Below are 16,622 nucleotides of genomic sequence, written 5' to 3' on the forward strand. Positions count from 1 at the left end.
TCCTTACACTCGCCTTTCCACCAGGGAACACGTGATTTATAGAGCGATTGATTCGTTTCGCGGATACATACTGACACCGCATCAATTATAAACGCCATGAAATTTGCCTCTGTACCGTCAATAGCAATTGTACAGGTGGCATCCCAGGCCAAATGTGTCAGCTCTCTGTATTGTTTCTTGTCCGCACACTCGACTATCCACCTTGGCATATGTATTTCCATTTCCATTTCCTCATTTCCTTTTGTTAACTATTTTTCCGTATACATTCCTGATCACGTTTCACTGCACGTACGGCACGAGGGCACTTGATCCGATGCTTAAATCTATAGATGAGCATGTTTAGCATGTGATGCTGTAGAATGTGGACTCTTTACTATTTAGTCACCGTGCATTTGGGGAGAAGCGGAAGTTGTCACTACGCGCCGTCTCACGATACAACAAGGATCTCCCCAAATAGTACAATGCGCATTCAAATGTCCTGTTACAATATTAGACTCATGAAGTTCTGCGATATTGGCATGGAATTCTGTTTTGTAAAGCTGATATATTCGGGGTGCATAGAGAAACAACTGTGACTAGCTTATTAAACAGCTAGCACGAATCTGATTGCATCTCCTTTAAGGCACGTTTCCAGTTGTAAATGCTCACAGCCGACACCTTCATCTAGTATTATGACCACACCAGCCGACGAAGAGAGAGCGTCGTTACAGTCCTTGTGGTAAACGGCTTATTGTCCGGGAAATTTTGCGTGTGGAGGATTGAGGTGTTTCTCTTGTACACACAACCATTGAAATAAGGTGATGTAGTCATTAATGTCATTAATATCTTGTAATAGGCCCCTGACATTCCACTGCAGTATCTGTGTATCCAGGTTGGAAGTGTGGCGTGCTGTGTCAAAGAGATATAAACTATGGACTAATTTACACGACGAGACCTTTCCGGGCCTCGCGATACTGCATTTTTCTCTTTCGGCGGCGCGCTATAGTAATCTGCGTCGTTCGTTAGGCGCCTGAGACGCCGGAGTATTGGTAGTTGCATATATCGCCTCTTCGGAGGCGCTGGATGCTATGCAGACGGTGCACTCGATGATTGCGTCAGGCCTGCCTGCCCGGGCGGTGGACCTTGGTCCGGCAGGCCGGAAGGACTGCTGGCCCTTCGTGGTATGCGGGAAACAGCACTATCTGCTCCTGGCAGAGTGCCTGATGGCATAACAGCCAACACATTTCGTGTGGCTCGGGCGGCCGCCAGTGGATGTGTAGGACGGATTGAGCTGATTGAGGTGTGCAGAAAAACGTTTGCGCTCTACTCGGAAGGAAATGTTACGTGTCACCTTCAGCTCCATTATTAATGCGAAAACGTTATATGCCCGCAAAAATCCATCGGAGTCGGCTTCAGCGAAAGATGGTACCAAGAATGGCCGATGGCGCAGACTAAAAACACGTAAAAAAATTCGCCGTTGATCATGATACCCTATAATGCGAAATTTGAGCGTAGTCCAATATATCTTTTCATTTGGCTTGTCAGCATTTTGTATTATATTTATATGGGTACACGGTTTACATCAGGAAGATAACGCTGTGACTTGCGCAGCTGGCACGGAAAATCTGACTCATGCGATGCATTGCAAACAGAGCGAAGTGTGGCGCGGCTGCCTCGCAAATCGGGAGTTCGCGAGAGGGAGCGCGTGGGTGATGCGTGGGCGTGATTCACAGCACCAGCCGCAGACAAACATCCGCTCATGCAGCGCTTTGCTTCCATACAGACGACGCGCGCTGCTCTGGCGCCATAACGTAGAAATCGTCGCCGCACAGCCCACCTGGCGCGGCGCTACGCTTTCTTCTCACGCTTTCGTCCCACCAACGACGAGAGCGGCCCTTCGTAGCAGGGAAGTCGTGCCGCCTGTGTCAGCGCGCAACACCCAAAGGAGCGTTACATCGAGCATTAGTCGTAACCGCTCGCCATCACACACTTCAAGCAGCAGTGATCCTCGTCACGCACGTTGGTACCGCGGAGTGAGCTCAGCAGCTGACGCCGCGGTTCAGCATAGCCCTCCTCACCTCACCCCCCCCTGCACGCCCCCGCCCTCGGAAGCGCAGATGAGATCGCCCACGACGCTTCAGATGCCGTAGCGTCCTTCAACTCAGCGCATGCGCAGGCCGTTTCCCCTCCACTCCTCCTCCACTTTTGTCCTCCTGCTCTCTTCTTTCAACTCACGCTGCACTACACGTTCGCTTTCATTTACAGTGCTCATGCGCTCGGTTACGAGGTGCGACGCCGAGCCTCGCCGACGTACGCTCAACCCGGCCACGGGTGCCTAAGAGCTGCACTCTAAAATGCTGGGATTGATGGCAAATTTTCCAGCATGGTCCCTGTAAACAAAGTAAATGAATGGCTTTGAAGAGAGAATTTGGCCCGTTTCTGTCTCTGTGGGAATCGAGCCCGGGACTCTATAGTGCGAGATGAAGACGGCGTCTTCATGGGTCTGGCTGACTAAAGGTGTGCCTAGTGCGCGCCTCCATGAACGCTTTTATGAGCGCTTTCGTGAGTGCACAAATTGGAGGACGCTTAAGCTTCGCCTTCGGGAGTGGAATGCGATAGCGTTATCGCACCCCGTTCGGACCGCCCACTCATTCGCTCGGCATGCTCTTGAGTCACACAAAGACACAGTTTTCATATACAACACTTCTAGGTCCACAGCGCAACTTTTTTCGAAATATTTTTTCCAGGAGCACCACGTAGACGCATCACTCCTCGCCAGCAGCACGGCACACAACGCAGGGGACGTATTCCCACCAGACGCGCTACGGCGCAGCGATCACATCAGAGGCGCCCAGCATCGAACATTGCACCGAGGAATCGCGCTGTGAGCGGGAAGAGGAGCCGCGTCGCCTAAACATAAGGGTTCGAGTGACGCACGCTGGAAGTTAGAAGGGGAGAGAGCGAGAAAACTTATTAAACGCAAGAGTATTGTGGCATCCTCGCACCGGTCTCCGCATGGCCCCAATGTGCTCAAACGGGACGAAGGGGAGAAGCGGGTGAGTGGCGCACCACCTGTCGGGGCAGCGCCGTACATTGCGAGGAGGGGGTCTTGTGTGTTTGCCGCAAGATGGCTCTGTGTGTGCGCCAAGCGCACAAGAAATGTAGCGGAAACTTACTTCGCTACTCGTTTAAATGCGACTTCTGTAATTTACATGCTCACATTTACCGACATACCCTGCAGTATAACTTCCTACGGCACGCTTCTAAGGCAACATCGCATTCACTAGAGGCGCCTTTGTCCAGCTTTGAACCATCGAACTCATGGCTGAGTGGTGGGGTCTCCGTCTCACACTCCGGAGACTCTGGTTCGAATCCCACCCAGCCCATCTTGCAAGTTGTTTTTATTTATGAGTTGCTTCTGGGATCTTTCGCTCACGGCCAACACCGACACCGGCTTTTGTGCGACACGAGCTCGTGAACGCCGTCGCGTTAAAAAGCGCGGTTATGACGTTCCGAGGTCTACAAATGGTATAATGCTTTCGCAGTCCCACACGTATGCAGTCTTATGTGTCTCTGCCACTTCTTTTCTTTTTCTTCCGTGACAGGCACGATCCCCAATACGCAGGAAGTTCTCCGTCACAGTTGGTACAGTGGGTTCTGGAAGTTCAGATGGCAGAGGACTAGTCGTTAGAAGCACACTTTGTAGAAGTAGCCTGCCCTCGGCAGCTTTGCGCCCCATGCACAAAACGTTTGACACTTAAAGCATCAGCGTGGATTGGGAAGTTATGGTCGTACACGAAGCTTAACATATCTTCTTTCAATTGACTCAGAAAGGTTGCTTGTTCCAAAAGTAATGATTACTTGCTTTGTAGAAATCACGGAATGGGGGTAAATTTGAAACCATAATTAGTATTGTGAGCGCAACACATGCCCCACTTTCAACTTCATCATCTCTATATTTCAACACCCATTGTACATCTTCATATGTATATCATCACCCACAGCAAAGCTGGATCCTCGTGGCAGTAGCTCGAGCTCGGCTGGAATAAAGTGGTTCCTTACATGTGGTAGAAGTGCTGTACTGTATACGGCAGGAATGCTCATGTCTCAGCTTGGAGCCGACCCAGGGGATGTCACATGGCCAGAAATATTCTATTCTGCGTAGGCCGAAGGTCATTTACCACTATAACACAATATAAAAAACACAAATTGGTCACGTAACATCAAGTTGATCCTCACTGCCTGGAAATTGGGAAGTAAAAGGAAGTCAAGAGAAGACAGAAGACAATGAAAGTCGGAGAGTAAGGCGAAGACTAAAGAGAATATGAAAAGGGAACTGTAACGATTGTCCCCGGGCTGGTCAGTCCGCGAGTACCACCTACATGAAGCGGGTACCTTCTACGTGTGGTACCTCCGCCAAAGGCCATAAAGGTCCTAACACCCGACATCAGCTCAAGCTCCAGGATGCGCTTTTGCCCAGCCACACTTGGCTCGCGGGATATTCCTACCCCTATGTGCACGAGTTCATGGTGTCGCAACACACTAAACGCCTACTGACACGGAGCACATTGGGGGCTCAAGTGCTATCAGTAATGGACCGGAAGTGAGGGCGCACTGGCGCGCGTCTCTTGTAGGTGCAAACCCCCATTTCTCGCGAGGTACGGTAAGCGTAGCATAATTGTAACCATAGCATAAGTTTAGCGTGGTTACAGGCTAGTTGAACGTTCTATACCAGTCAAAATTAGCGAGATTCAACGACTACGACAACGACAAGCAGTGTGGCCAAAGTATCACTCCGACGGTGGGCGGACGCGATCGAGCGTTAGCACACAATAGACGGATTCTACCGGTAGTGGACAATTTTTACCGAAATTCTCAGCGAATATTTTCGCTTAGTTAAGCCTGTTTACTAAACTACGTCAATTAATACACACAGTAACAACAGCATGGAGCTCATCGATCTCAAGTACCTTTTTGATTTATGTCAACCAATAGCTAATAGCCGTCTATGCATAAGATTACTGCATATGATGACGTATGTAAGCTCCCAACAGCTTGGAAACGGGAGAGGAGGAGGCCGCTATTTAAAAGATATTGCTTGAGGAAAATTAGCAAGGAGTTTTTAAGTTCCACGCACAGCACACGTCTGCAAAGTTTGGCTGAGATCTTCACAGCAGTGCATGGCATCCGTGGAATGCGTTTTTTAAACAGTGAATTCTGTATTTGGCGAGTTCATTCATCCGTCCGCCCACCTGGTGGTCGCTTGTACGGCGAAAACACCTTCGGCGCAACCCCATGCACATGCGAAAAAAAAGGCAGAAAGAGAGGCGCGCGATTAGCCAACACCACCTACATAGCACACTGCCTGTTTACTCTGATCCACGACGTCACGCTACCTGGCACAAAATTTTCATTGACAAGGCTGGCATGATGAAAGCGGTGACATCAAAATAACTGTTACCTACTCGGCAGCATCCACATAAGATTCTATGGCAGTGGGGCCAGGTAACTTGACGTCATGGAACGGAATGAAAAGGCTTTGTGTTGTCACTGTAGTGCTGGATTAGTTGCACCAGTAGTGACCTCGTTACTCTCCGTCGTAGCCAAGCGCGCGCGCAGCAGCTTCCCTCTGGATAAGAAATGGGTAGGGCACGCGCCTAGGTGCTCCTTAGGAGCAGGCTGTTTTTGATCAGCAACGCCGCGAGCAGAACTGGGAACGAGTTCCTCTGCGCTGAGCGGATAATGCAGCCCGGACGAGAACAGGCTCGTACAGCCGAGGGCAAGCAGCAACTGCGTACCGATGATCCGGCAGTAGTTTAACGAACAATCGGGATTAACACTGTGTTAAACACTTGGGCCGCACTTTGCAGCTTCGCTGGCTAACTATGTGTACGGAGTATTTGGGCGGTGATTTTTTTACCAATATGAAGGGTGGTTCAAGGCTTCTTTGAGACAAGTTAGCAAGCTGTTATGTGGAAGACTCACGCAAATGCAGATTGTGGGCGCATTAGAAAGCCTATTTTATCCCCTATATTCTTTATTATTATAATTCTGGCAAATATCGGCTAAGTCTAAGCACTCAAATGACTGAAACTTAAATAAGAAGTACCATACGGAAATTTGTAAGATACTATGCGGTACCAGAGAAATATTAAGCATGTAATCTTATCCTGCACATGTTCCTTTTGGAAAAGCCTCAGGGACTAAGTTTATAACAATTAAATAATGTGGGTGTTGTTCAGTTCTATCAACATAATGGACAGATGATAACATTCGGAGTGAAATTCTTACGTGTACAAATCGAGACAAGTGCCTTTTAATCTGAGAGTACCCGCTCTTCATACGCTCAAGCATTCTCTTTTTCTCTATATGGGCATGTTTTTTCTCTATGGTGCGCTTAACTGAGACTATAAGGCTAAATAAGTATTTCTTGTGGTTAGTAAAACCCATTAGTTTCAAAGTCTATCATTATCATACCTGACTTCATCTTTTCTTGCTCGACGAAGACACTTACCTGGATCTGGTACTGCTTGACTAATATACGTGTTTGAAACCCGGTCCTTGTTCGCAGGACACACGTCTTGAAAGCACAACGGCCGGCAGTCTGTAAGAAAGACAGGTAATGTGTCTGAGCAGATTCCTTTCCAAGAGAGAAGTACACTATCATAGTCATAGAATTTCGAGCGTTGTGATATCTAGAGAAGGTACACAGGTTCAGTCAACCTTGACTAGACTCCAGAAGCGCTGCTCTGCAGTGCGTTCTGCAGCTGGAAATTACTGTGTTCCTTTTACCAGCACAAATATACTCAAGAATGTACTGTCGAGATCTAGAGCACAAAAGCACCACCAGATAAAGGACATAGAAAAGTAAGTCACGAAACCAGCTTTGTCTGAAAACTTCACAACTAAAGTCCTACTCGTAGCACTTTAAGAACAAAAACAACGAATTATGTAAAACAAGTGCACCAGACTTTTGTGATCTTCCAGAATCACAGCGCAACTTTTAGCGACACTGTTTCTGCAGACTGCTTCCGTGAATAAATTAAATAGCCTGTTAAAAACACCGCGCGCATTGAAACGTTGCCCGTATATGACTGAGAACACGCATGATGGCAGAATGAAAGCAAACGTATATCACTTTTCTGATGCCGCAATAACGACGGTACACAAGTGCACATGAAACATAACAGGTACATTAGGCGCAACGTTCCCCATATTTCAACCAAGTATGAAGCCCCTACCACTCTCAGATCTTTGAAGACAGTGAGCAAACACTATACGCACCCTGTTTAACGCCTAAATATTGACAGAACAAGGTATTGGGTATAGAACTCCGAAGCTCATATTTCGGCCAGTAATCTTTCAATTCCGCCCCATATTACACCTGTACTGGCACACGCACTGGGCGCATAATCGGGTACCTCATCACTTCCCTACAAATAATGGGGAACATTGCGTATAATCAGTGTATATCGGCTTCGAAATATTAGTAGAATCTTTCAAAGGGTCATAAGTGGCAATTTAATAGTTAACCTTGCTTAGTTAACCTTTCTTGCACCTGAGGCAGATTATTCAATCCGTTTTCTCCATACTTTATGACGAAAACAGTGGCCCGTGTGGTCATTCCACGACCGCAGAATAGATTCGACGTCTTTAGTAGAATAACTTTATGACGTTCTAGAACATCTACTTGAGTAACTTATCGCAAACACCCTAAATGAAAAACAAGCTTAGAAGCTTGGCTACACGCCCTACAAAATTATACCCTACATTATCAACAAAATACAAATGAGGTACCACATTTAGCTCACCACTCACACCGCGGGTGGCCTGTATGCCACATGGAAATGGGGGAAAACATGAAGCTTAGTAAATATTGACAAAATCTCTTGTTTGAAGATTCGGGATGCGCCTATCGCCGCCCAAAGTCGCGTATACAGTCCGACGTAGCGTGAGCACGGGCGCATTCACACGCTACATCACGTTGGTGAGAGCAACGTCTAAAGGTGGCCCCACTGGCGTAGCCAACGTAACCGGACGCGGCCAAGCCGCTCCGACGTGCCCGACGTCACGATGACTTTTACTCCAAGCGCGTGTTGGTCGTGCCGACTGCGCCGACCCGCAATGCATTGTTCGAAGAAAAATTCCACCAGCAGTTGCGATACTGCCTATTGCTAAATTTGGGCGCAGCTCTATATGTTCAAAATTGTGGTTAGCCGGGCTCGTCATTACAAACACATCCTTCAGCAAACAGGGCAAAAACGGGGCACGGGAAAGGAAAGCACGACACAGGTTCCCACAGGCGCACAAAACACAAACACACGACATATTGCCTGTGTCGCATGCTGTGCCCCGTTTCTGCACTGCTTGCTGAAGTATGTGCTCTATGCACGTTTTCTTTTCCCAATATATTAGCTGGCGCGGACAATTTGTCTGGCGCGGCATGTTACAAACTGAGCGAAGTTTGGCGCGAATCGGGAGATCGCGAGTGGCAGCACCGAGGTGATGCGTGAGGGCGATTCAATGTAGCCGCCGCAAACAGACCACCGCTCATGCAGCACTTTGTTTCCATACAGAAGACGTGCACTTCTCTGGTGTCATCTTGCAGCCGTCGTCGACGCGGCATTACGCATTTCTTCTCACGCTGATCCATACCCTCCTCCTCCAGCGCTTTCTTCGCTATCGCCATCTTCCGTCCCCCGCTGCGCTGCGCTTTCACTCGGTTACGAAGGACAATACCGGCGCTAGCCACAGGATCTGCGCTCTATAAGGGCGCCCACGCCGCTTCGCCGATGGTCGGAGATCATTCTAGTCGCAGGCACCTGTTCAATGTGGCGCTCTGGTTCCGGATCGTTCTGCGGATGCTCCGATGAGAGCAGCCGACGGCGCGCGCATCGAAATGTGGAAGAAATGGTGATCCGGCTGGGGCAACAAAAGCCGCGTAGCGTTACGGGCTATGTATCAGTAGCATGCTACTTTACACACTCTCGCAACCGCGAGTGGTGCAGTCATGAAGCGGCGCTCAATAGACGATTGCCGGCCTAGCGGGGACTAGCACATTGGCGCCACTATCGCTGGTAAATCTTAGCAGCATAACAACTATCATCATCATTATCATCATCATCATCAGCCTGGTTATGCCCACTGCAGGGCAAATGCCTCTCCCATACTTCGCCAACAACCCCGGTCATATACAAATTGTGGCCATGTCGTCCCTGCAAGCTTCTTAATCTCATCCACCCACCTAACTTTCTGCCGCCCCCTGCTACGCTTCCCTTCCCTTGCAATCCAGTCCATTACCCTTAATGACCAACGGTTATCTTCCCTCCTCATTACATGTCCTGCCCATGCCCCCCCCCCCCCCATTTCTTTCTCTTGATTTCAACTAAGATGTAAAAAAACTCGCGTTTGTTCCCTCACCCAATCTTCTCTTTTCTTATCCCTTAACGTTACACCCATCATTCTTCTTTCCATATCTCGTTGCCTCGTCCTCAATTTAAGTAACAACTATACCCGACCTCAAATTCCTGTCGCAGCACAGCCAAAGCTGCGCACCCGCGCTCGCTCGTGTGCAGCTTCTGCTCTTGTGTTGATAACCAATGTGGTGCGAACGTATGTCTGGCGGTTTACACAGGGAGGTCTTAAAAATAATTCGCTTGCAAGACCAGGGGAGGCATTCTGTAAGAGTCCACCTAGTGGACATATCCATTACTTCTCCTGCTGAAGTTTCTATAGGCTATGGCGCCTCACTGGAGCGGATGCGCAGCCCAGCGCAGCCAATCAGTACTTCAACAGCAGATGAAACGGACTTGTCCACTAGGTGGACTCTTACAGAATACCTCACCAGGAAAGCCAGACGCGAACAAAAGAAAGTGAGAAAACTGGAAACAGCAGAAAAGGAATTCCTTTTCCTAACCAATCTTTTTATTTCTTGATAAATAAATCTTGAACTAAAAATAAGAAAATGAAAAGTTCAGAGTAACTTTAGCGTGCACTAACGAGTATGAAGACGAGAGCCTGCGCGCTCACACGACAATCATTGAGTTACTCGACATCCTTATTTGACTGCGTTTTACTTGCTATTGTTTTTCTCCCAGCAAAGGCCGTGGATTCACGTGCCTTTATTAACTCTTTCCTAATTACCTCTGTCTTATTTCATTTCACCTGCATTCACACCAAATGCCGTGGGTGCGACCATCGATTGCGGCACCATCAATTTTCTGCCATTCAGTTTTGGTTCCACCACTGATCGAGGCTACGACTCCCACCAGAGATCGTGGATTCGAGTAACATAATTAACTTTGCTTGAAATAACACCATAGATCGTGGGTTCAACAATCAGTGGTTACTCCATCAATTTTCGTGCAGAAAGCTCACCCTGAGACGCTCGCCCGTGCGCATTGCCCGGCTAATGTCATGAGGCTTGATCTATGAAGTTGTTGATTCTAGATATTGGTATTGTTCACTGGGATGTAATTGGAACGGTAAGAAGCACACTGTAAAAAGGTATGCCATATGCTCATGTTTGTCTCAGCACCAAGAAATGAATGTATACTGGATTAAGAAAAAGGAGCGGGAAATTACTCGCTGAGAAGGTGGATAAACATCCAGTGCGGTGAAACTAGAGAAAAAATGATATTGAAAAGTCAAAGAAATTAGAGAAAAAAGAAGAGGTTGAATAATCGCAACGGCACATCACAAGTTGCCGTAGGCGTCGAAGTCCCTAGTTAGAACGAAATAATTTTAAACAGCTCTGATAGCGTCCACGCAAATGCTCATATTCTGCGGCCTAAAGCACTCAGCACGGTGCGAAAACATGCTCGCAACGGACGCAAATCATTGTGACCGCACATGTATCCAGAAGCGCAGTCTGTCGCTGCGAACCCCATGACCGCTGCATTGAGGCTTTATTCTGTTGCGCTCCATCTCGTTATACAGAGAGCCTACTATAAGAGCAAATTCCACATAATTTTCTCTCAGCGACTGCCTACTTTTCACGCAAGAAACCGGTTCGGAGGACTCCATCGCGGCGACCGCGCGCTGAAGGCGTTCACTGCATGTATTCGGTAAAGAGCCAGCGTCTTTAAATTATTCTGTGCTGTTTATTTGCCCAAGATTATTATTTTGATAGTAAAGAAACCTTGTCGTTTCGAGAGTACTTACAGAAATGTCTAGCGTGGTATATTATTGTGCGCTGTATGTGGAGCGCGTCGCGTTATCCCTCACACTACCCAAGATAGTTGCTTCCGACAGATGGCGGCTGCGTAAGTCCTGGCCGTGAATTGTCGCTGCTGTTGCCGCCGATGCTCCAGACGGGCCAGGTCAAATCCACCCTGGCCAGGCCGTCTGTACTTCGACCAGCTTCGACCAGAGAACAGCTACTCGATGGCCCCGACTCGTCAGCCGCTGAGTGTTTGGCGGCGGCGACTTCCCGTCGCTTTCGCGGCCATTCGTGCTGTTATTCACGTCGGCGCTCTTGGAGGACACGTTCTTCATTAAAGCGAACTGCGCGTGTCCTACCCATAGCAAGTCTTAAGTGAAACTGTTGATAACGTCACAATGGCGATGAATACGTCAGAAGAAAACGCGGCACAGCGATTGATAAATAAAATATGAGCTTTAATTTTCTCTGTCGATGCGACTCGATAGAGGGACGCAAAAATTGTTAGAACCTAGTCATATACAGCTTCGCTGTAAAAAGACAGCCCAACGTCATGACGTTCAAGTTCTGTTCTCTGCTCCGCAAAAACTAAAAGGCATGTGCAAGAAGGGTGAACGCAGGTACCAAGGTAGAAACTATCAAGTGCTACATTCTGTCAGAGTCACCACGTCAAAAAGTACGTGGAATGCGCTAGTTGCGTGGTTTACCACATTACTAGATAGCGCGAAAGGGCATATTCGGCAAACCGGACGCTGTCAAAAGGAGAGATTACGCGAGTGAAAATACACGTACCAGCTCCTGACATCACCAATCAACAAGCGAACATTGCAGATGATATCCGCTACTAGAAAACACAAAGGCCACTGGCGCAGCAAAAACGAAAACTTAATATATGGGGTTTTACGTGCCAAAACCACTTTCTGATTATAAGGCACCCCGTAGTGGAGGACTCCGGAAATTTAGACCACCTGGGGTTCTTTAACGTGCACCTAAATCTAAGTACACGGGTGTTTTCGCATTTCGCCCCCATCGAAATGCGGCCGCCGTGGCCGGGATTCGATCCCGCGACCTCGTGCTCAGCAGCCTAACACCATAGCCACTGAACAACCCCTGCGGGTAAAAACGAAAACTGATCGAGATCTTGGGAAACATGCGCGATAGCAAACGAAAAATAAAAATGTATAAGAGCTCCGTCGACCATGCTCTTCGAAGCTGAGGTCGAGTTTGCCTGGGTCAAAGTGTACAAGCGAACACTGCTGTTCGGGCCCAGCGCATCATCGCATGTCGCCACCTTGTCACATCCTATATTTCACCCCATTCCCCCTCCCCCCATACATGACCTTTTCTTGAGCGAGCTCACTAACAGTAATAAACGAGTTATTAGTTCGCACCACGTACGTGCACGTGTTGTTCCTTTATGTTCGTCCATTAGTTTTTCCGTCTGTAACGCTAAGCGCAATACAGCCATGAACGTCCATGAACTAGCCTCATTCACCGCTTTACAAAAATGGCCCAGGATATCGCCGAGGCCTTGCCAGAGCAGAGTCAACATCGTCTTGCGGCTGCACCACTAAGCTACGTTGAAGTTGTTGCGCCGCCCCGACAAGTTCCGGCGGCTGCACCACTCAGTTAAGCTCAAGTCGTTGGGAGGGCCCAGTCACTCTCTTCAAGTATGCTACTCCGCTCTGCCTACTTCGTGCCATGGCCCCGACTTCCACCCTCCTAGCAGCTACAGCGCGCGATGTTGCCTCCTTCTTGCTTCTTCAATTCATCCTGCGTGATGGACCACCCGAGAAACTGCTCAGTGGTCGCGGACGTGTATTCTTGTCCAATTTCGATGAAGCCATTCTTAAAGGGTACCACGTAGTTCATCGCCAAATTGCGGCCTACTATCCTCAAACCAATGACCTTACACAACGCTTCAACTGTACGCTCGGCAACATGCTTGCAATGTATGTCGCCTCCAACCACACAAATTGGGAAGTATTTCTCCCCCTCCGTGACCTATGCGCACAGCACCGCGGCGCACAGCACCGCTACTGATAGCATCACCCGTTTTTCACCCTTTCTATTGCAGTACGGCAGGCACCCGCCGCACACCACCGAGGGAATTCTACCGTTCCAGACGGATGCATATAAATTTGGGCCAATTTCTGCCACGGCATGACATGCTGCTATGTGCCGTGATCTCGCACGAGCCTTTAGCTCCAATGACCAAGAGTGCAAGAACAATACTTGCGGTGACACCACATCCGCACTCACTTTTTTTCCTGGAGCGCTTGTGTGGCTTTCCTTTCCTTCCACTGCCTCTGCGCTCTCTTCGAAACGACTGGCCAAGCATGAAGTGCCATACCATATCGCCGAGCGCGCACTCCCTGTTAACTACGTGATTGAACCCATTGAACAGTGTTCGGACATGCACCGTCTTGGACGAGGCATTGTAAACGTCGAACGCCGCAAGGCGTACTATGATCCAACCATAGTGAGGAGCAGTTAGGTCGCAGGACGGCTCCCTTTTCGTTCCCAGGGATAATTGTAGGGAAGAGGAACACTATAGTGGACCCTCCCCTCCAGCGCTTTCTAGTGGGTCAAGCTCTCCAGCGCTGTTCTCGGGAAGCGCCGCTCGTTCTGCGAGTCCGTGCCCTGCGCTCACTTCGGCCCAGTCGCCGGTATGACTGGTATGGCATGGTATGACTGGTATGACTGACGTACCCAATCGCTGGTATGGGTATGACGCTTTTAGACAAGTTATCTATCTTACTAAACGAAACAAAAGGTAGCTTAACCAAGCATAATAACAGAAAAGAGCAAACGAAAATGGACATCATGCGCCAAGATTTTATCAGTCAAACTTATTCAAATTGAAAGTGTTAGGCCACCTCGAAGAGAAAAAAATTTGCATAAGCCTTTGGCAAAACAACTGTAAACATAATATTCCATGAGGCTACCTATTTCAACTTTGTAAGTCTAGCAAATTTAGGCATGGGGAGCTCGAGAGTGTCGAAGCTTGTCATTGTATTACGAAGTCCACAACATTCATTAGGTCACATAGAAACAAAATTCGGTAGGTAAATTCCCGACTTGCTTATTAAAAATGACTTTGCTTTGTTTTACACCGCAGAAAAGATGTATTTTACTGATATATTCTAAAGAATGTTTATTTTTGAAATGGTCACTTTAAATCTGCCCTGCGTAGACGAGTATTGCCTACAGGCAATACACCCGAAAATATTTTTGTTGCCGAGTTTCGTTATTGAGTACAAAGGTTAGGACTAAGTGTTAACTACTAACGCTGATTGGTCAGGCGTTAAGTGCTGTTGGCTGAATTATACAAGAGACGCACGAGAAGGAAGGGATGTTCGGCTAGCGACCCGCTTTTCCTTGAAAGCATTGTCAGAGCAGACACAGATGCAAGGTGCTCAGCTGCAGTGGTATCACACAGGTAGTGTAGGGAAAATTTCATGCTCGCCTATTCAGGCAAGAGCCTTAAGTGGCTCATACACCCGATGGTACAGAAAACGCCGCGTGCTGTACAGAAAGTCGCTTGAGCTTGCCTCGCGCAGGCACGCGATCGTGCCACTGCTCGCGCATTCGTCGTCGTCTTTCGAAGCTGGCTCTGATGCCGCTCATGATGCCAAAAAAAAAGGTACTCAAACTCAAGACTTGTGGTGGGAGTTGAAATCTCGAGATTATGTGGAAGTCGAACTCACGACGTTTGGTGTTAAGGCGAAGGCAATTAAAGCACAGGTAAATATTATCAACATAATTAAGGCACTACAAACACATGAAATTTGGTGGGTGTCAAGCCCATGGCCTTCGGTGTTAAAAAAGGCAAAGTTAATAATTGCAACGTCCATTAAGGCACTCGAATACACGAGCTTTGGTGAGCGAAAACGAGTAACAAGAAGTAACGACGGATTCAGATGAGAATACCAAGTAGTTAAATGAATGTCACTTGAGTGTGCAGGCTTTCGCCTTCACCCTCTTTCGCGTACGCTAAAGTAACTGTCAAGTAAATTTTTTTTACAAATAACGAAAACGATGTTTACAAATTCCAAACGAAGCTTTAAGGGGCTTGAAGAATAACGTACTTCCAGTTTTCTATCCGAAGTTTCGCGCTTACTCTGAAAAAATTGCCGCAAAAACTTTTTTTTTCTTTTTTTCGACGAATATAGTTCGCCTCGGAGTATTTTGTATCGTTTACACTCCTCGTCCTTAAAGGTTTCTAAAACATTCATCTAAGACCACACTCCTCCATCCAGGCAACAACACTATATATCCTAGTTTCATGTCAATTTCATTATAGTGTCTGAGCACATTTTCTTTATAGAACAAGCCTGCATGTCAATATAAGATATATTGGTGTTAAATCTGGCATCAGGTAACTTTTGCATAACTAGAGTTGAGAGCTCAAAAAATCACTCAAACCCTCTAGTTTTCTATGAACACTTTAGTAAACAAAAGTGAACTTACGAAATGTAATCAATTAAGGCGGAAATCTCCGGATGCACAGGGGATGAAGTGCATCTTGCATATATGTGTAACCATATGTGTGAATTAGAGCTTACCGGTTCTGTGCGTATATGCTGTCCGCAGAAGGGAAAGAATACCGAAGGTGTATAAATGAGCCATCGAGCCTTTTCAAGCGTACGATGTACCAGTGCCTGGAGAAAAGATATGTGTGATCAGGCTACGCTGTATTTAGTTCGCAAAAAGCACTGAATATATCTTTATCACAAAGCAGACAACCTAATGTATCAGTGCTGCTCAAAACGCTCGTGGAAGCCCAAATTATGGAGATAATCTGTGCTGCATCAGTTCGTTTCCCCCTTCCACATGCGAGTGAAAGCGGCTGTAGCACTGCATTTGATGTTTCGGAAGCCTCTATTTGGAACTTTTGTCGCAGTTTGTAGCCAAGTGCTGCACAGTCGCCGCAAGGCCCTTCATGGTACTACTGCAATTACATTTGCACGGACGCGCAAGGATCAATCGCACCGTTGCAATTGGCGCCGTGACCACCGGCATGATTCTGAATGGCTATCGACGTGAATATCACGAGATCACCAGAGACGCGCAGTGCACATGGCTGCAAAAAGTGACGAAGCAGTGAAAATGGACTGCCACGCTCCGCTCAACCGATCGCTCCGCAGGGCCCTGGCAGCATTCTGCGTGCCCAGGATTGCGTGAGTGCTGTGTGCACAAATAGCGTTTCTCCCGAGTAGCTGCGTGCGTACCACATCACGGTTCATGCGCTGATCTGAGCGAAGCAAGATACTGAACGTTAAGCGAAATCTGCTGATCGATTTCTTTGGGCGTTCACAAAGGCTGATGGTCTCTCTTCGGTCTCATCGTGAGCACAATAGAGGTGGGACACCCGCAACGTCATTACATGGTGTTCCCCCTCACATGAGTGTTCGGAAACGCCTGGCAGGTTCTGGGGCTCTTTTCCGACTTTCGTACCGACTTTTCGGCAAGTTGGTTA

At 47.9% G+C, this 16,622-nt stretch overlaps 1 protein-coding gene across 1 annotated transcript in view; it reads right to left on the reverse strand.

Annotated features, from left to right (window-relative positions):
* Nucleotides 1-16,622, reverse strand: part of LOC142574214 (uncharacterized) — a 121,699-nt gene that overhangs the window by 71,357 nt on the left and 33,720 nt on the right. Inside the window, exons 2-3 of the mRNA XM_075683363.1 lie at nucleotides 15,709-15,804; nucleotides 6,494-6,583 (exon numbers count right to left, since the gene is read on the reverse strand). Coding sequence (XP_075539478.1) covers nucleotides 6,494-6,583; nucleotides 15,709-15,772 — 154 coding nt within the window. The 5' untranslated portion in view covers nucleotides 15,773-15,804. The remainder of the gene's footprint in view (nucleotides 1-6,493; nucleotides 6,584-15,708; nucleotides 15,805-16,622) is intronic.

The sequence above is a fragment of the Dermacentor variabilis genome, chromosome 3 (genome assembly GCF_050947875.1).
Source record: "Dermacentor variabilis isolate Ectoservices chromosome 3, ASM5094787v1, whole genome shotgun sequence".
NCBI lineage: Eukaryota > Metazoa > Arthropoda > Arachnida > Ixodida > Ixodidae > Dermacentor > Dermacentor variabilis.